This window comes from Xiphophorus hellerii, chromosome 3 (genome assembly GCF_003331165.1).
Source record: "Xiphophorus hellerii strain 12219 chromosome 3, Xiphophorus_hellerii-4.1, whole genome shotgun sequence".
Lineage (NCBI taxonomy): Eukaryota > Metazoa > Chordata > Actinopteri > Cyprinodontiformes > Poeciliidae > Xiphophorus > Xiphophorus hellerii.
The window spans coordinates 29,016,341-29,037,342 of record NC_045674.1 but is presented as its reverse complement, the minus strand read 5'-3'; the positions used below and the strand labels follow the sequence as shown (position 1 = coordinate 29,037,342).

The 21,002-nt window shown below is 43.1% G+C and overlaps 1 protein-coding gene across 4 annotated transcripts in view; it reads right to left on the bottom strand.

Moving 5' to 3' along the window:
• The window catches only part of oxr1a (oxidation resistance 1a), a 178,054-nt gene that overhangs the window by 28,260 nt on the left and 128,792 nt on the right, over positions 1-21,002 (bottom strand). For all 4 annotated transcript variants that reach the window (XM_032557795.1, XM_032557793.1, XM_032557794.1 and 1 more), the window contains 2 exons: positions 8,774-8,881; positions 5,798-5,911 (listed from right to left, as the gene is read on the bottom strand). In XM_032557795.1, the coding sequence (XP_032413686.1) occupies positions 5,798-5,911; positions 8,774-8,881 (222 nt within the window). The remainder of the gene's footprint in view (positions 1-5,797; positions 5,912-8,773; positions 8,882-21,002) is intronic.

The following is a 21,002-nucleotide window of genomic DNA, read 5'->3' as shown; positions in this document are numbered from 1 at the left end:
AATGGAATCGGTAGGTCAGGCTTTTTAAAGATTGGTGATGGAAGAGAATATTGCAATCGGTGCATCCCTAGTTTTAATTGTGTAATAATCATGCTGCCAATTACAAGCCAATTTACAGCTTTAATGCTATGAATATTCAGGCAAACTGGAAGAAAGGGTGAATTACGCCTATGTGTTGTGTCTGGATTTCAGATGGATTAGTTAAATCACAAAATACAGTATCCTGAATTAACAATCTAAAAGTTTTTCTTTGCTATTGAACCAGCTAGTGTAGTTTTTGCACACTCAGAGAATGAATAAACTAAGGAACTACAAATGGTTGGTAAGGTCCTAAGGTTGGCATCTGAAAACTCATCTGGGTTTTATTTATGAGCTGAGCCACATCCTATCCCGAACCTCTGAGAGGTATACTTGGAAGATAACATTGTTAGTTGACACCTGTTGAAGATGTCAACAAACTATAAAGTAACATAATTTCAGATTTACACAAACACTAAAGCACTGTGTGGCTTCTGTCCGAACAAAGGTTTGAAAGGAGAAATTCTAGAAAATTAGAGTAAAAAGAAACATTTCATTTGCCTTTTGTTACATTTTTGTAGCACTAAAAGCCTGGAGGTGCCACCCAGTTTTGACCTTAACAGTAAAACACCCAAAAACCAACCCACAGCTCCCTCCAGTGGGAATGGGAGCGTATTGCAGGAGATGAAGAAGTACAAAATGATTGTCATTAAGGTTTGTCAGGCTGCAGCTCTGATCTTGTGCTATTCACCTACCTGCCATTTTGTGCATGATGTTCCTACATTGGATACATTCCAACATTTAAAAAAATGATATACAGGTGATCTAAACTAGTTCTGATTAATTCACAATTATTTTTAAACCATGTCCCAGAAGAGAGGAAAGAAGGAGGCGCAGAGGGAGGCAGAACGGTGCCAAAAGAGGAAGCGGCGGAAAAGATCTCAGTAGTAGCTGCACCACCAGGGTGAGCGGGCACGTGTGCAGGCCCGCGTGTCAGCATGAGCGCAAGGAAGGTCCAGAGAGTACCAACAGGACGCGGGCGCTCACACAGATGACCACAGAGAGGGACGGGGCCAGAGAGAGTCAGCTGCCAAATAATCCGACGGCAGCAGGGCGGTCAACCCAGAGTCAGCCAGCTACTTACGCATGCGAACACGTAAACACACAGAACCAGACAGGCAACCAACAAATGATCCGTGCCGTCAAGACGGGCCACAATTCCCTGCCAAAAGGTGGAGTCTTGCCGGGGCGGCACTTCAAGGCCTTCTGAACCATCTTTACACTCCTTCAGAGAGACCCAGAATAAAAATTGACAGGAAAAACTCTTTGTTTAGAAAGAAGTGGCCTTTTTTACCAACATGAGTACCTGAGAGCTATGTACTCCACAAAACGCTTGCCCGGACCCGCTATTCTACAAACTGACATTGAACAGGGTAGATGCAGTTCTCTGGGAACTCTCTGCAACAAGATGAAAGTATTTTGTTGTACATATTGCTGAATGTGTTCTTCTTTGCCTCTTCTATCTGTGAGAATGTGTTAGGTAGGGCTGACAAATGTAGGTTTGTTTAAACTTAAGCTGCTTGTTCCTATGTCAGATTTGAACAGAAAGAAGTACCATGTGGATTAATCACATGGCACAAACATGGTTGTTGTGGTGGAAGTATTTGAACTGTATCGTCTGATACTGAACATCGGATATCTGTATCGCTATCGGAAGTGGAAAAAGTGAATCAGTGCATATCTATGAAGTTGTGGAAGAAAACATGTTATAACTGACTTGAGTACGGGGTGAAAATTCACCATCTACCAGGACGACAAACAGAAGCACACAACCAGAGTTACTATGGAACTGTTTAGATCAAAGCATATTCCTGTGTTAGAATATCCAAAAGTTAACTTCCAATCATAAATCAAACTTGAACTTGAAATTTGCCGTCGACAGACGTTCTTCATCCAGTGTGAGTGAACTGTTTAGATGTGCAAAGCTAGTAGAGACAAACCCCAAAAGACTTGCAGCTGCGGTTGCATCAAAAGCTGGTTTTACAAACTATTGAATCAGAGGAGCTGAACAAACCTGCCTGCCACACTACTGAGACTTACTTGTAAGAAATATTGAAAACAACGACTTTATCCTGGTTCATCATGTCAAATCCCTGCAGAATACATCAATGACTGTGATAGAAATGTGACAAGTTGTGAAAAAATTCAATAGGTATGAAAACCTCTACTTCAACAGAGTCCTCACAGAAACAGCTCCGATTATTTTCAGTTACTTTCATAGCTAACGGGATTTTTAAAGCGCTTGCAATAGTCTTCTATGTTATTCCTATAGAGATCAATCTGAAAGCCGTTTCTCTTCAGGGTACTCATCTTCATCAAGGTTTTACCAGCTCCGTTCTGACTGCGCTGCTATTACTGTACACCTTCCAGAACCATTCATTTGGATAATGCCCTCATTGAGACAAGTGTGCTGCGCACCAAAATAGGCTCGTAATTAAAGAGACGTCTGCGTTCTGGAGAAAACAAGAAGCAGGGGGAGTACTAAAGGCCCTTAAAAAAAATCTTTAAAAAAAAAAATATATATATAAACCCCAACTAAATGCTGCATCTTTCTGTCATGAATTCACAGACCGAAAGCGAGGAAGCTGCCGCTGACATTAACATTCAGAAATGTACACACACACACCCAAACACACACACACACACACCCCTGCTGCCTCCACCAACACAAACACAGTGCTGACACACTGAGTGAGGTAATGTGCCTTCCAAGCACACTTCCTCTGCCTGGAATAATTGCTGCCTGGCTGCTTGTCTGGCCTCCGTTCATTAGTTGCTCTAAATATCAGACGCCGCATCACTTTTAAAGGCTTAATTTCCATGCAGTCATGGCCCCCTCTCTCTCTCTCATCCCTCCCCCGTCAAGAGCCGTGGAAGATGCTCCTGTTTTCACAAGCAACGACCTAAATAGATAAGTGGTAAATAAATGTGGGGGCGTCTTTCTTTTTCTTTTTGCAGCCGAACGTGTCAGAACCTCCAGGCCCCTAAAAACGGCCTGACGGACGGAAGGAAGAGACCTGCAGCATCCATTTTCTTACAAATGCACACAAACAAGATCCCCCGTTTCCATGGAGACCAACAAACAGTCATATATTACTTAAGGGACTAGCGGGCGTCCTGCGGTGCTCGGTGATTGGATCTTTGAGATGCTGCAGACGGTACCTGAAGCGGACGGCTTACGCTGCTGCTTTTAAGAGCTGTGAGGACAGGATATGTACGGCTGACTGGATCAGACCTGCACTCGCTGCGCACACACACACACGCGCGCGCGTGCACACGCACACTCCAAAGGGAATCAATCTGAAGCGTTTCTGCATGTCGCTGTGCGTGGAAATGGGAGGAATTGCGTGTTGTTTAGCTGGTCCATCTTGCAGAACAGAGATAAAACTCCTCTGTTTAATTCTAGAGACTAACCATATTTACGTCGCACGTCATCGTCTTGGTAAACAGAGAACAAATGGAGAATCCAATCAACTCGGTTACTAATTAAAGCAGAGAACTCGAGCAGAACGTTTCAATAATAGCCTATTTCACACGTTCACGTTCCTGTGGAAAACGCCCTAGACGGCGTTCTTGTCTGCCTCATGCTTAGCAACGATTTCCAAGTTGATTCTTCCAAAGAAAATAAGGCTGATGCAAAAAATAATAAAGTTCTGATGCATGCTGATGGGTGATGCGTTCAGGTACATTTGTGCAGAGAATGGAAATGGACCATTTTTAGCTTGATCATTCATTATTGGTGTTCAGTTTCTCAGAATCTTCTTTTTTTATGATCAGTGAACGCACCATATTAAGTTGCACCACCCACCACATTTTGAAACAGAAGTGTTTACCAAGCGAAGATGACTTGAAGGCAGCCATTTTCAGTATCTGAGCTTTTCAGAAATGAAGTCTGCTGAAGCAAAAACTTTCTAGAAATAAAAGTGGATTTTCTGCAGAGTCTATCAGTTGTTCATCAGGTTGTTACATTTCAGGAGATAAGGATGAATGGAGTCCAGAGTGGCTCGATTATCAGTAATCTGCTTAAAAAAACAGAATGTCTTTAGTCAGAGGCTTCTTCAAACTTGCTGTAATGCAGACTGCTACTGGAGATATTTCCTGGCAACAGCCATCGTCAACTTTACAGCAACATTTAATTTCTCTTTGGGACCAATAAAGTAATTTTTAATTCAACTGAATTTGAACAGGGTCAGAAATGTAGGAAGCCTTTTAGAAATTTCAGAGTGAATATAAGAATCAGAAATCTCAAAAAAATACAAGCAGAGATGTGTAAGGTTAGTAACGTTAGATCTACTAATTATCTAATAAGATGCCACAAGGAGATAAAATTGCTACCTTTGAAAGTAAGGTCCTTGTTTAGCATATTTCCATGTACATACTTATTACTGTATTTTATTTATTCATGTCACATTTTAATTACTTGTAAAATTTGTTAAAAACATAAGTGTGATATTATATTGCTAATGTTTGCTAATATTTAACTCTTGGATGGAGTAGCCTCTCAACAAATAAGCAATTTCCCATTGGGCATCCACAAAGTAAATTCTGATTCTTGGTTTAAAATGTCAGTAAAATCCTATTTGACATCAAAGTTGCATTAAACTCTGAGGTAAGGTAAGGTAATTTTATTTATATAGCACAATTTCAGCAACAAGGCATTACAAAGTTAGTGTGAGGATTCAGACCAACATCGTCACCTGGATTCTAAATATATATAATAAATCTACAGTGTTAGGTTGCACATGACTGTTATTTGAGTGGATCTTGCAGAAAAAAACTAATACATTGTGAAATTGTGTACTTACAGGTTCTAAGGGGAAGTTATAATCATTTTTATAATGGAGAAATGGCCATGATATTTGTTCGGTTGGTTTTTATTTGTACAGATATTTTTGTTCTATAATCTTTGAAATTACATTTCCAGCAATGCAGAGAAAGACTTTAAATCTAGTCCTTTGCTTTTCCCTTGATAATTAAACATTTTTTCCCCAATTTTTATCAAAGGTAAAAAAAAAAAAAAAAATCTATTAATCATTATTATTCAGAAAATTGATCATATCTATCAGCTGAGCTTTACAAAAATCTCTGATTTGGTCCAACTCCAATTTTATCTTCAGTGATTCCTAATTTTGTAGAAACTGGTAAGTCACTGTCCAATCAGGTCAGTGTCCAGTGTCTGAATGTGGAGCTGGTGTTACTATTGAATGAACCAGTTAAAAACAGATAAAGCCTCCGGTTATTCAAGAGCCGTAACAGTCAGACTGCTAAGGATGGAAGATGCGTCTGCATTAAGTTTCTGCTCCATCTTTTTAGATAATCAACGGCTGATGCTGATTGCAGCAAGTGGCAAACAATCAACTGAATCATTTGTCTGATAAGATTAATCAGATTGAAATTAAGAAACTTCTGTAGCTGAGAAGGATCATTAGCTCCCCCAATCTTCGAAGCATATGGATGCTACAGGTGTAAATCAGATACTATAGACAGATATTCAATAAGGAACTCATTAAATCAACACAAACACCATTTTACTTTAAGGTTCTATGCACTTGAAGAGTCCAGTGTTTCATTTACAGCTCTGTAAATATTGATGCTGCTTTGCTCTTGAAAAAAATAAAATAGATACTTGAATCAAATTATTTATTGCCATTATTGATTTCATGTATAACCCTGTGTTTTGTGTGTGTGTGTGTGTGTGAGAGATCATGCATCAACATACCGTTGCCTTCTCTAAATCAGCTTCAGAGGAGGTAGGAGACAGGGGACTGATGGGACTGAGGGAGGGGGAGCTTCCGACACTGGAGACGTACTCGGGATCAGGAACGTACAGAACCTGCAAACATAACCCATGTCTGTATTTACACAGAATGCGCACCCCACCTCTCACACTAACACAGGTGACGACAGAGATTCTGTCACGCACAGCAAAGGCGTATGTTTGACAAGGCGAATAACATGGAATCACGGTCAAAGTCTCATGTTATCGACCGAGTAAACACAGAGGGAAAGTGACATTCATAACAGTAGGACAGAGTGTGAGAATTAGCAGTAACTGGATGTAATGTCTCATGCATTTCATGGTTAGAACATTTAGAGCGTGTGGCCGGCATTTATTCTGTTGTAGCTGACCATTTGTTTTACATTATTGATGGGGCAATGGGTTTTCTTCAAATAAATTTAGTCACCGTTTAGTTTCTAAAATGTCACACAATTCAAAAACAATCCATTTCAATTCCCATAACCCAGCAGGACATTCAGCAGCTCTATAAACCACCTACAGAGTAGAGTAATGGCGAATTTAAAAGGATGTTTGGTATTTTTTAAAGGCTCTAAGGAAAGCGAATGAGCAGCTACAATCTTCCTTTCATGCCCTCGTTTTAAAAAGAGAGAACTTCTGAATCCACAGCAGAGCTGGAGGCTAGTCTAAGTGAGATCCAGCAAAAGTGATTCTTAAAATACTTTACTGTTGAAATGATCAAAGTAAAGAAAATTTTGGAAACCTTTTGTCATATTTCCATTATTCGGTTATGTGCACCAAAAAAGTTGGTCCATTATCAACATAAGGAATGCAAAACATAACCACAATCCTATAAAGAAATTAAATGGAAGGGTAGTCTAGAGGTTTATAAATAGTTTAAACTAATTTAAAACAAATTATGTAGCTTGATGTTTCTTTTAAGATGTTAGAAGGGCTCTTTGTTCTAGGCCACTGTCTGGCAAGCTGTTAGTATGTAAGCACTGAAACTTGTAACCATGCTAACCATTTAATTTATTTTATAAATAAAGAAATAAAACAGAAAGCCAGTTTAAATGTTTATAAATATCTTAAATTAATTTAAAACTAATTATGTAGATTGAAATTTATTTTACGATGGTAAAAAAACACTTTGTTCCATGCCATGTTCTGGCAAGCTGTTAGCATGTTAGCAATGAAGTTCTTTACTTTCCAATGTTTTGGGTGAAAGTTGCAGATTAGCAACTAACTGCTCACACAGAACCAGATTTCAAACTGAAACAACCATTTTTAAAACGCCCAATGTTGTGTGATGAAACCGCAAAATAAGCTAGCCTAAATGCTTTTCAAAAGCAAGCTAACAATTTATGTTTTGGAGATCCTATCAATTATCGTAATATACCTTTTTAAAGGAAAAATACAAAGGACAGAGGAACTGATAATATGGATGGCTTAGAAATGTTTCACTCTCACTGTTTACTGTACTGCTAAGCCTGAATAAAGACCATGTGCATAGTTTGGTTTTTTTACAGAGTTTTGAACAAGATTAATCCAGGGCTTGGTTAAGGACTTCCTGGATTTTTGCTACTGCTAATTTTTCTTGTAGTTCTTCCCTGGATAAGGCAATCAAAGCAAGTCAATAGTGAAAATGTGTGCTTAAAGTGAAGTTTCTGGAAAGTTGCCAGCAATACTGTAGTTCTCCCTCTAGTAATAAAAGGTTGTCATATCACAGGGATTCTGTAGAAAAATTAAGAAACTCTGAGAGAGACGTAAGTCTAAAAGTTATTCAGACAGAGCTAAATTATTTTTCTTAATATGTATTTATTTATTTTATTTACTTATTAATTTTACATGCTCTGTCACAAATGTTGACAAATGAGAATGTTGTTAAATTTGTTCCAGCTACATCAATCTGTTCAGACACGCAAATTACAAATCTGCTGGGGGAATTAACAAAAAAACTACCAGACATGGAACATCTCATATTTAACGCTGTTCAACAATAATGGAAGACGGATGCAATACTCCTTAAGTTTTTTCTATTTACACCACCCAAAGACAGGGAGTGAAGATTAAAAAGTGTGTGACCTAAAATTAAGCCTTGTGGAACACCATGGTTTAAGTGACAAAATTCCAATGAATGTTTTCCAAGATTAATTTAGGTAATTACTGAGAACAAAGAGGCAGGGTTTGCATTAAACCAATCCTGGCCTGCTTTTAGACACGTCCCATGCCGATGCCTTGCTTTTAACTTTCGATCATTTGTTACTCTGTTTTGGGATTTGTTTTAGATTAAACATTAATCTTAATTTGGCTACAGATTTTGGGTGAAATAAAATCTTGCCCCATTTTTGGAGTTACATCTTCAGTCTCAGTAAGTGAATTTACTGCTGCCTGTTTACAGTGTGCTAAATGATATGTCTGCTAAGAGCTGAGTGCCAGCTAGACAAGCTGCGGTTTGGGTTCCCTTCGACTGGCTCACTTTTAGTGCCAGGAAATGCAGAGACAAAAACAAATAGAAATATTAGTCACTTTCCCATACAAAAGACGAAAAGAACAAATATTAAAGCCAGGGAGGCTGGCAAAGCGTTTGGCAGGTAATAGGTGATTAGCTTGTGTGATGTGGGAACATCAGCACCAGAGGGTTGAATCCAAGAATCACACGTGTTCTTAAATGTTTTTAGAAACAAAATGGGTCTAACAGAATGTGCTGCAGCCTAATGGGACAAATGATGCTGTAATTAGCAGGCAATTAGGACAGACAGAGACGTGGTTAGTGAGTCAGCCAGTTGCACTGAGAAAGTAGGTGGAAAAAAACAATTTTTCAGATATATTCACAAACGTAGCGATAGAGTCACTTTGTGATGACGGCAAACCACTGAGAATGCACAATGGAGCAGCGAAATGAGCCTGAGGTGTTCGTGGGGTGGCTGGAGTGAAGTCGAGCACGGCGGTTCACACCTGGCCAGGCACCACTGCTCTGGAGAACAGCTTGTTGAGCTGAACCAGCTCGTTGGGTGTGGTGTCAAACTTGAGCGCAATGCTGTTCAACGTGTCCCGCGATTCCACCTGGACCGCAAAACAAGAGAGAGGACAGAAACATCACCGTGCTGCTCCTGCTCTGAGGCATTGCTGCACAAGCCAAACATGAAGATGGGACACACACCATGAAGCAGACACGAGAAAATATCTGAAGAGCGGAGCTCTGAAACGATTGCTGTAAAGGGTTTGTGTTCTGCATGTTAGAACCTGGGATGAACTCCGATTAAAGCTGTCGGCTGTTGACCAGAAGAAAAACTGTACGTTGTTCCTTGCAGGAATGTAAATGGACAAGAATATCTTGTGTTATCTTGTCAACCACAAGCAAAATGTATTTTTTCTTAATACAAACAATATACACAAAGCTTAAGACTGTAGCTAAAAGTTAAAACAGGTTCCTGAAAGGGTAGCATGAAAATTCATGTGGTGCGTTCACAACAAACGCGTTTCGCACATCAGGCGCATCTGGTTTACATTCAAAGTCTATGTGGAGCCGCGTCAAGGTGTGATTTGAAGCAATTTGAAGCGTTTTGAGCGTTTGACGCATGAAGTGCTTCGGACAAATAGGCTGGCAACGGAAAGCAACGCCTAGAGCAATTTAGACGCGTCTCCACATAGACTTTGAATGTAAACCAGACGTGCAAAACGCTAGATGTAGAGCGAAATGTCAAGCGTTTCCATTCCAAGTGCACATGCGTCGAACTTGAAGCAGACGTGTTTTTAACGCTCTTGCTGTGGACGCACCAATAAGACCTCGCGATGATAATACATCGCAATTTTTCTTGGCTGCTTTACACATGGGAAACAGAAGGAAAGACCAAACTAGGGAATATATATATAAAAATATATATAATACAAGTAATATTATTAATAATGAAACACTGAGGAATTAATAGATATCAGAAAAAACAAGGATCAGTGGAGGCATGATCTTGTAGTTCAACAAGGAAATGCTGGAGATATACTAACATAAGAAAAAAAGAAATACAATACTTAAAGAAAATGCCTACATTCCTTCACACAGTCATGGTGAGGAACACACTGCCAATGGAGACACACCCAACCAGACATTAACTGGCTGGAGTGAAACTTGACAACAGAGAATGGAGAGTGCTACCTAGAAATGAACCAATCCTTCAACAACAACTCAATAACCTGAACAGAGACAGCAGAGCAGCAACTCTGGATGTGTTGCAGTTTGAGCTGATAGAACAGAGCTGAGCAGAGAAGCATTCTCTACTACTTAAAAGTGTGAGGTGACTTTTACAAGTAACAAGCTTGGCACAAATAGAATCCAACTTTGATTTAACAAAGAGCAAAAACAACGTTGTTCTACTTCCAACCATTTTTGTCTAACGCCAAGCTAAAATATAGTGCAATTTTATTTATTCAGTGTAAATGAAAATATAGAGGCAATATAGAGGAAATATAGAAAATACTGTTTGTATATATACAAGTTACTGATCCAGAAGGTATATATATATATATATATATATATATATATATATATATATATATAAGAAAAGTCGGATGGTCCACATTTTGACAAAAAAAGACCTACAACTACTCTCATCATTTTTCTTAATTACTCCAGAAACCTGCACAATATTATCTTTCTGTTGATAGTCTGACTACTACTCTGCACAGCTCGAGGTATTTATTTCATTTTAAGCACATCATCCTGAATCACATCCAACAAGCCATAGAGGAGGAGGCAACACTTCCTGTTAGTTGAGATTTAGCAGACCATGCAGGCTGTTGTGGGTTACACCCTGTGCTCAGCTGCAGCACCCCGCAGAGTGACACAGGTGCGTTTGCTTGTCTCCACCAGTTAGGATGCAGACAACAGAGATGTGCTTCATGTGTCTGAAATAGTTAAGCATCCAACGCGCCCCCTGGGAGTTTCTGGCCTCCAAATAAAGCTGATGGTGTCAGAAACCGCCGGCGTGTGCAGGAAATGTGGTGTAAGGGAAGAAAGTGCACTCAGGGGACATAGGCCCTTATAACCAGCCTGGCAGGACGAACTCTGAGCTGTGCATTTTTTTTTAGCATAGATTATGTAGACACTGTGTGCTTTGGTGCAGCAGTCATGGGACTGCCTCAAACATCCCCACGAAAAACACAGAACAATGACAGCCTCTCCAAGTTTTCGATATGGGAAATAGTTTCCAGGAAGATATTGCACAGAGTCTCAAGACAACAGCAGACAGGAAGTTAAACTAAAAACAGAGGCGCAGCTTGTGAGGCATAATCATATGTCACCTTTTAGACCACTTCTGTGGAATTATGGTATAATTTTGGAGGAAGAAGAGGGAAAAACACTAATAAATGCAATGTTTAGATCAGGGATGTACCAGGCCACATTTGTCACTTCTGATACTGATGCCGATATCTGAAGTTCAGTATCGGCAGATATCAATTAGATCCAGCAAAACTGTGCTGAATTTATCTAATTTCCCTTTGGGATCAATAAAGTATTTTTGAAATGAGTTAAATTTTCTTAAAATTTTTTTTTTCTCTTACAAATTAACCGAGGCAGATATTATCGGGTGGGTCATCTGTAGTTTAGACACTTTTTCTACCTACCTTCCCCAAAGGTGCTGGATTTCATTAGTCAGACAGCAAGGTGGATAGTAAAGAGTCCAGCTGACTGAATCTGGCTAATGTCCAGGAGCTCTGAAAATGTCCAAAGATAATATGACGTGAAGAGTAAGCCAAGCATGCAGCAACTAACAGTAAGTAAATTATTACACTGAAATAACATCCAAGCTACTTAAATACAATAAATAAGATTTTTTTTTTGACGAAATTAAACACAAAAGGTAAAACAATTTAAAACCCTAACTGGATTCAGTTAGGGTTTTCTCTTAAGACATTCCAGTCCCATTCATCCAGTCGGCCGCCCACCTAAGAAGAGGCTATGGATGAGGAGAGAGTTCTCCAAGCATCCAGGGGAGTGACACCTCGACTGATAAATCATCTCTGCGAATACTCTCAGTGTAACTGACGGGCAAGTCATACAAGGAAAGTAGCTAATGATGGCAGAAATCCAGCTGGAAAGCTCCATAAAAGACGAATCACCACAAAAGTACAGTGACAGGAATCCTCTCTGGGTCACCGGTTTTGGCTCCAGAGTGCAGCTCATTAGCTTTCTGAAGCAAAGTTTCGTGCGATTCTGGTCAATTACTGACGACAACATCCTCCACCGCTGAGCAATTAAAAGAGTGGGAGGAGGAGAGTCTCGAGACTCTCTTTATAACATAAAAACAGACTTGGGCTTGAAACAACAGCTGCGCGCCAAAACAGCTGAATCTCAGCAGATATAACGTTGACTGTTAAAAGCGTTGTCACTGATCAGTGCTAATGCAATCTCAGGTTAGAGAGCTTTGAAGCAGCGTGGGAGGGATGAAAACAACAAACGGGAGACAACCAGGGGAGTTCGCGGCGTTCTCATGCAGGCTTTATTGTGGGCTTCGCTGACTTTAGATGGGAGCTGACCTCTGGGGGGAACAAACTAATAAGAGCTGAGCTCGGTCACGCTGCTGGGATTCAGTCTCCCTGACTCAGCAGTGAGTCCACCCCAACAATGAACAATGCAGAAGAGGTTGTGCAGCACAGATTGGATGGTAAACTGCAAGCCCAATAAGTGCAGTGTAAATAAAGTGCAAGTGATGCACATCTGTCCTGCACCCTTACCTTTCAAAAACATCAGTCACATCTTTCACATGCTGCCTCCTGTATATCCAGATGTCTGATTTTGAGTGTCAGACAGATTTCCTTGGACCGCCAACGCAGAGACGAGCAATAACGATGGTATTTTAAGCTAATTAGATTATCTGGCTTGATTAAATGTTAATTCCATCGTTTTCTTGGAAACAAATCAAATTAGAGAGCATTTCACATATTTCAGAGGTAATCGGTTACCTTTGGATTTATGCTGCCTGCTCATCAGGGAAGATTTAATGCAATTATTCAATCAAAATAGACATTAGAATAAATAGAGGCTGCAACCAGAGTAGTGAAAACAGGCAAAGTCTCTGCAACTCAGAAAACACCATATGGATGAGGTCAATGGCTTTGTACTTTGTCGCAAGGAGGCAAGTGTCAAGGTACTGGTCTTGGCAAGGAACTGGTTTTGTCAAGATACTGGTCCTGTCAGGGTACTGGTCTTGGCAGTACCTTGACAGTACAGGCTGTCACTCCATTACAACGCAATATATAGAACGAACTTTGAGAGACCAATTAACCTAGCAAGCATGGCTTTGGACTGTGTAAGAAATCTAGAAATCTGGAATACTCAAAGAACTACTGTACACACGATGAATACATGCAAACTTTTTGCAGGAAGACCACAGGCCGAGTTTCGAACCCATGACATTCTTGGTGCAACAGTAACAGTTGGGAGTAACAGTACTCCCAACTGCACCAACATGCAACCCTTTATCGCTGGATTTTGCCAATAGAGTCAAGCAAACGAATGTTCAAGACAGAAGTAGGAAACACCTCCACGTCTTTCATCTTGCTGCAGAAGAGGAAACCACTAAAGCTGCACCGCAGGAAGAGGATGTGGTGACAGCCCGGTCTCTCATCTGAAACTCCACCTCACCATTAACAACTTGCTCATCTTAGACACCTTTCTGACAGTAGCGATGCACTACAAAACTTGTCAGCTTATCGGGGCCGTAAAGTGAGGTCTACGGTTCGTTCAGACAAAATCAGCAAGGCGGACTTATAAATATCCTGTCGGAAAGAGGATGGGAGGTGTCAGGGAGATCAGAGATGTCTTTGTGACACAAACACTTGTATTTTTACAAAAGGACCATAAAACGCAAGATAACTTGAGCACTTCCAAGACCTTCAAATTATTTCTTCGGTGGGTCCTGATGGAACAGCAAATGTCTCATTCCACGAGTATTTCCAGGCCCAAACATATTTGAGAGACGACCTTTGTATGTGGTCAGCATTTTAAAAGGGAAATCTCATTTGAGAAGATGAGTTGGTTTATTTAACTGAGGAGGATAAAGAATTAATCAGGCTCCTTTTGTGCTAAAGCCTTTCATCCTGGTATGTCAGCTGAGCATAGATTCTTCCTAGGTGCCATTTACTGCTGTCTTACATAAAGGAGGACAGAAAAAAAAAATCTACACAAAATCTACTGCTGTTAAAATGCCAGGTTTTTGTGAAAGAAACTATTAAGGTGACATTTATGACCTGTAAGAGGGGTAAATCTGGGGGGAAAAAAACAGTAAAAAGTGTTTGTCTTTCACTAAAACTACTAACTTTTGATTCAGTTTCGGCATTCAGTCTCAACACATCAGCATCTGTGAGGTTGCTGAGGTTCGGTACACAATTTTATGGACCTCCGTATTGAAAAGAGGGTTTCCATGAACACTTAGACTCTCACAGGGCAGGTGGTGTTAAATCCAAATGCTGCGCAGACAAACATGACGCACTAGTATGTCTTGTGCTCATCACAAGCAGTAATGTTTCTTTATACCCCAGTCAGTGGACTGTATTCTGTGATGCCAGTTGCTCCGCCCTAACTGTACCATGCTATTGTCCTAAAACCTAGGAATGAAGGGGCCCCAGAAATGTTGTGGTACAGATCAGTAGTATGGGCCGCTGTTGCAATAGAAACAGACAAAGTAGAATGTCCATCTGCACAGACCCCGGCTGTATCACTCAATAGAAATGAGTCATAATTAACTTGCTTTGCAAATTGATCAAATTGCTAATGTCAGAGAGGTGCTGCCACCACCTTTGTCGCACATCAATATTCTGTTCTTTTACTGATGTTATGTATTGTTTTGTGGCAAAGTAATCTTTTGGAAATGTTCCCAAATCTTCATCCATCCATCCATCCATCCATCTTCTTCCGCTTATCCGAGGTCGGGTCGCGGGGGTAGCAGCTTCAGAAGGGAGGCCCAGACTTCCCTCTCCCCAGCCACTTCTTCTAGCTCCTCCGGGGGAATCCCGAGGCGTTCCCAGGCCAGCCGAGAGACATAGTCCCTCCAGCGTGTCCTGGGTCTTCCCCGGGGCCTCCTCCCGGTGGGACGTGCCCGGAACGCCTCACCAGGGAGGCGTCCAGGAGGCATCCTGACCAGATGCCCGAGCCACCTCAACTGGCTCCTCTCGATGTGAAGGAGCAGCGGCTCTACTCTGAGTCCCTCCCGGATGACTGAGCTTCTCACCCTATCTCTAAGGGAGAGCCCAGCCACCCTACGGAGAAAACCCATTTCGGCCGCTTGTATCCGCGATCTCGTTCTTTCGGTCATGACCCAAAGCTCATGACCATAGATGAGGGTGGGAACGTAGATCGACCGGTAAATCGAGAGCTCCGCTTTTTGGCTCAGCTCTCTCTTCACCACGACGGACCGGTACAGCGCCCGCTTGACAGCAGACGCTGCGCCAATCCGCCTGTCGATCTCCCGCTCCCTTCTTCCCCCATTCGTGAACAAGATCCCGAGATACTTAAACTCCTCCACTTGGGGCAGGACACCCCCCCTGACCCGGAGAAGGCACTCTACCCTTTTCCGGCTCAAGACCATGGCCTCGGATTTGGAGGCGCTGATCCCCATCCCGGCCGCTTCACACTCGGCTGCGAACCGCTCCAGCGAGAGCTGCAGATCACGATCTGATGAAGCCAAAAGGACCACATCGTCTGCGAAAAGCAGAGATGAGATCCTAAGGCCACCAAATCGGATCCCCTCAACACCTTGGCTGCGCCTAGAAATTCTGTCCATGAAAGTGATGAACAGAATCGGTGACAAAGGGCAGCCCTGGCGGAGTCCAACTCTCACCGGAAACGAGCCCGACTTACTGCCGGCAATGCGGACCAGACTCTGACACCGGTCATACAGGGACCTGACAGCCCGTATCAAAGGGCCCGGTACCCCATACTCCCGGAGAACCCCCCACAGGGCTCCCCGAGGGACACGGTCGAACGCCTTCTCCAAGTCCACAAAACACATGTAGACTGGTTGGGCGAACTCCCATGCACCCTCCAGGACCCTGCCGAGGGTGTAGAGCTGGTCCAGTGTTCCACGACCAGGACGAAAACCACACTGCTCTTCCTGAATCCGAGGTTCGACTATCCGACGGACCCTCCTCTCCAGGACCCCTGAATAGACCTTGCCAGGGAGGCTTAAGAGTGTGACCCCTCTATAATTGGAGCACACCCTCCGGTCCCCCTTTTTGAACAGGGGGACCACCACCCCAGTCTGCCAATCCAGGGGAACTGCCCCCGATGTCCATGCGACATTGCAGAGTCGCGTCAACCAACACAACCCTACAACATCCAGAGCCTTAAGGAACTCCGGGCGGATCTCATCCACCCCCGGGGCCTTGCCACCGAGGAGCTTTTTAACCACCTCGGCAACCTCGCCCCCAGAGATTGGAGAGCCCAACCCAGAGTCCCCAGGCTCCGCTTCCTCAGTGGAAGGCATGTTGGTGGGATTGAGGAGGTCTTCGAAGTACTCTGCCCACCGGCCCACAACGTCCCGAGTAGAGGTCAGCAGCACACCATCCCCACTATAAACAGTGTTGGTGCTGCACCGCTTCCCCCCCCTGAGACGCCGGATGGTGGACCAGAATCGCCTCGAAGCCGTACGGAAGTCTTTCTCCATGGCCTCTCCAAACTCCTCCCACGCCCGAGTTTTTGCCTCAGCAACCGCCCGAGCCGCATGCCGCTTCGCCCGCCGGTACCCATCAGCTGCTTCCGGAGTCCCACAGGCCAAAAAGGCCCGATAGGACTCCTTCTTCAGCCTGACGGCATCCCTCACCGAAGGTGTCCACCAGCGGGTTCGAGGGTTGCCGCCGCGACAGGCACCGACAACCTTGCGGCCACAGCTCCGATCGGCCGCCTCGACAATGGAGGCACGGAACACGGTCCACTCAGACTCCATGTCCCCCACCTCCCCTGGGACGTGTTCGAAGTTTTGCCGGAGATGGGAGTTAAAGCTCCGTCTCACAGGGGATTCCGCCAGACGTTCCCAGCAGACCCTCACAACACGTTTGGGCCTGCCAGGTCTGACCGGCTTTCGCCCCCACCACCGGAGCCAACTCACCACCAGGTAGTGGTCAGTGGACAGCTCCGCACCTCTCTTCACCCGAGTGTCCAAGACATACGGCCGCAGATCCGATGAAACGATGACAAAGTCGATCATCGAACTGCGGCCTAGGGTGTCCTGGTGCCAAGTGCACATATGGACACCCTTATGCTTGAACATGGTGTTCGTTATGGACAATCCATGGCGAGCACAGAAGTCCAGCAACAGAACACCGCTCGAGTTCAGGTCGGGCGGGCCGTTCCTCCCAACCACGCCCCTCCAGGTCTCACTGTCATTGCCCACGTGAGCGTTGAAGTCCCCCAGCAGAACAAGGGAGTCCCCAGGAGGAGCACTCTCCAGTACCCCCTCTAAGGACTCCAAAAAGGGTGGGTAATCTGAACTGTCGTTCGGCCCGTAAGCACAAACGACAGTCAGAACCCGTCCCCCCACCCGTAGGCGGAGGGATGCTACCCTCTCGTTCACCGGGGTAAACCCCAACGTACGGGCGCCGAGATGGGGAGCAACAAGTATGCCCACTCCTGCCCGACGCCTCTCACCTTGGGCAACTCCAGAGTGGAAGTATGTCCAGCCCCTCTCAAGGAGACTGGTTCCAGAACCAGAGCCGTGCGTCGGTATTTCTAGCCGGAACCTCTCGACCTCACGCACTAGCTCCGGCTCCTTCCCCACCAGAGAGGTGACATTCCACGTCCCAAGAGCCAGTTTCTGCAACCGAGGATCGGACCGCCAGGGTCCCCTCCCTCCGCTGCCACCCATCCCACACTGCACCCGACCCCTTTGGCCCCTCCCACGGGTGGTGGGCCCATGGGAGGGGGGGCCCATGTTTCCTCTTCGGGCTGAGCCCGGCCGGGCTCCATGGGTAAAAGCCCGGCCACCAGACGCTCGCCATCGTGCCCCCCCTCCAGGCCTGGCTCCAGAGTGGGGCCCCGGTGACCCGCGTCCGGGCGAGGGAACACCAAGTCCAAAGTTTTCCTTCATCATTGGGGTCTTCGGGCTGCTCTTTGTCTGGTCCCTCACCTAGGACCTGTCTGCCTTGGGTGACCCTACCAGGGGCATGAAGCCCCAGACAGCATAGCTCCTAGGATCATTGGGACACTCAAACCCCTCCACCACGATAAGGTGGCAGCCCATGGAGGAGCCAAATCTTCATGATTAGTTTTAATCAAAAATTCCACAAAGTTGTGTGTGTGATTTCAGCCAAGTCTGGATATTTTATTTGGAAGAAATGGTTTTTGTCTTTCAAACCCTACTGCATAGTCCAGATATAGAAGATTACCCCATGTGGAACACGGACAGTACTAATTAGATACTCCTGCAGCTACTTCTGTGTCTGTGAGACTTAACAGCCAGTTTAGCACTGCGAAATATGGCTTTGGCTAAAGGGTGAGAAAATGTCAATAAAATCCTACTAAAAAAGCTGAAATTTGTTTAGAGTTGGTCCAGTTGTGTCTAATAGATGGCAGGTGTTAGGATGCTAGGACTGAATCATTAAGGTATTAGTTTAATGTTGGTTTTCACAATTGTACAGCCATTTCACTGCTTTTTCCTTTATCAAGAGAGCAGAGAAGACTTTCTTTTTTTTATATATCTAAAGGATGAACTATTCATATTTGGCTAAATTCTGCCAAACAAGGCCTTAAATCAATGTCTAATGGCTGCTTTGTACACCTGGCATCTGTTCCGGCATGCCTTGTGTAAAATATCTGGGGTTTAATAAAATAAACAGTGACGAAGCAAGATGTCTGGCTGATGCTGGCACACAAATCACTTCAAATAGTTTATTTACAATTGCTTTTTAGGCTTAATTAATCCCTTCATACAGATGAACCATTAAGTAATGCCCCTAACGTCCTCCATCACAGAGGTGTCATGGCAGCTGATACGTGTATATCTGGTTGCTCTAAAACTTTAGAGATGTAACTGTTGGTTGTACTGAAAGAGGATCCATCTCTAACCAGCGGACATGCAAACATGAGCTACTGATAAAGACCTGTCAATGACACATTGACAGAAGGACGTAGGAAGGAGGCAAAGCATGGTTACGGTTACTAATGTTCAGTGGACCTTATCGTCCTATCCTCTGGATCAATATGGCTCATTATTTATCTCAGGGCGCAACGAGAAATGTGTTCTCCTTCCGTTGAGGTGACGCCCTCCATGTGTAAAGAAGGGCGAGGTTGGCAGCTAGCTTGAAGGTGACTGATGTCCAGATAATGGCCACCACGTCTAATGAGGGCGGACAATGATACAGCAAGGGCAGTTTGGATGAATGACCAAACTAATAACTCCGTTAAACAGTCTGCTTCCATCTTGTCATAACATTGAGTGCAGAACATGAGCAAAGCACTTTGAGTGTTAATGTAAATGGTCAACATGAGAAATGTGATGTAATCACAGATCTACACATTTAACTGTGACCAGTGAAGCTGCTGACTGCCTACTTTTACATGTGACCCCGTTTTAGACTGAGATCATTGAATTGCTTTTTTTTATTTTTTTTATTAGACTCAAAATAAATCTGAACATATCAACATTGGGAATGAATAAAACAAAAAAACTTAAAATAAAACGTGACTTCAGGGTGAATCCACCTCATAATCCCATCTCAAGCCATCACTCTCCGTCTTATACCGACGGACAAGGCCCGGCTTTAGCATGACAGTTGCCATGGTGACTTTGTCGTTACTACCGAATGGTATGTGCATTGTGTGCAACTACACCCTTGGTGATCATTTGCAGGCCTAAATTTAGAGCTGCTACAATTGACCTGGGAGCAAGTGACATTATTCCATCCACTTCAAGGAGAAATGTTGCTGTCTCACTTCCAAGTCCTCAAGGATTCTCCTTTATGTCAGGCTCTAACCTGCTTCTTCGATGCTTCAGGCTGTAATCACCCATGTTTTCCAGTCAGAAACCCATGAACCTTATGGTACTGAAATCCAAAACCACAAAACAGCTCCAGTATGACACAGAGATTATAAAGCCAACTCAATGTTGGACTCATTTTTGTCTAAAAAAAAAAGAAGATTAAATTTATAAAGAATTTCTAGTCAATGCTCCAGCTACAGTATTACCACTGTTTATCTCTCCATCATCTATTGACATGTTCTCCAGTTTAAAAGACCACAATAGTAGTTTTCTATCAAAGCTAAACAGAAGTCTACTGTTAATACTCAAGCTCAATTTTTGCTTTAGTTCAACTAGTACAGACAAAGTTGGGAGATTTGTAGTTTTCTTACTCATATTCCAATTTAACTCATTTAAAATCCATCTTTAGCCATATTTTACTGATCTTCACAGTAAAAACACAAAATCTCACCAAGTTTTTGTAACCAGTTTCTAGTGCAAATGTCTCAATATGTATATTTATTTGAAATATTAATGAATACTGATAAATCCATTGACAGATTTTTTCACTTATACTAAGATATTTTTTTCCTTGTTTCCCTTGTTATAAGTGAAAAAATGTACTAAGACATTTGCTCTAGAAACAAAAAATACTTGTGTTTTTAGCATCATTTTGCCAACAGTAACAAGGCAGGCATAAACATTTACAAGCAGGTTTAACGAAAGTTTTTGTCTTGGCTATGATTCAAGACCGCCTAATAGTTGTTACATTTTATACAAAAGCATAAATGTCAGCCACTATGGAAATGAGAAACCACCTAAGTAAACAGGACATAACCTGTGGGAACCTGGAAAATCTGTGAAGTTTATTGAGGTAATACTGGCAACTTTATTCTGCTTGGTGTAGAGAGTTGTATGAAAAGGATCACTGCTCATCTGAACTCATTCTCTGGACAATTTCCTTTGCAATTGTTACATTAATCCAACAGCCTGGACCATGCGAAGAAATGACCGACTGACTTCTCAAACGAACAAGTGACCAACTGACCCTGTGATCCCTGTGGACGCCCTGCTAATGGGGCTGAAAACTCAGCGCACTAACAAGTATTTGAAGAGAGATTCTGTTTTCTGGGAAATAACATAGTTGTTCTCTTCTTTTTGCAACCAACTAAAACTTTGGTATCCGGTACTCTGAGTTATAGAGAAAGGAAGTTTATGCCATTCAATATTCTAAAATA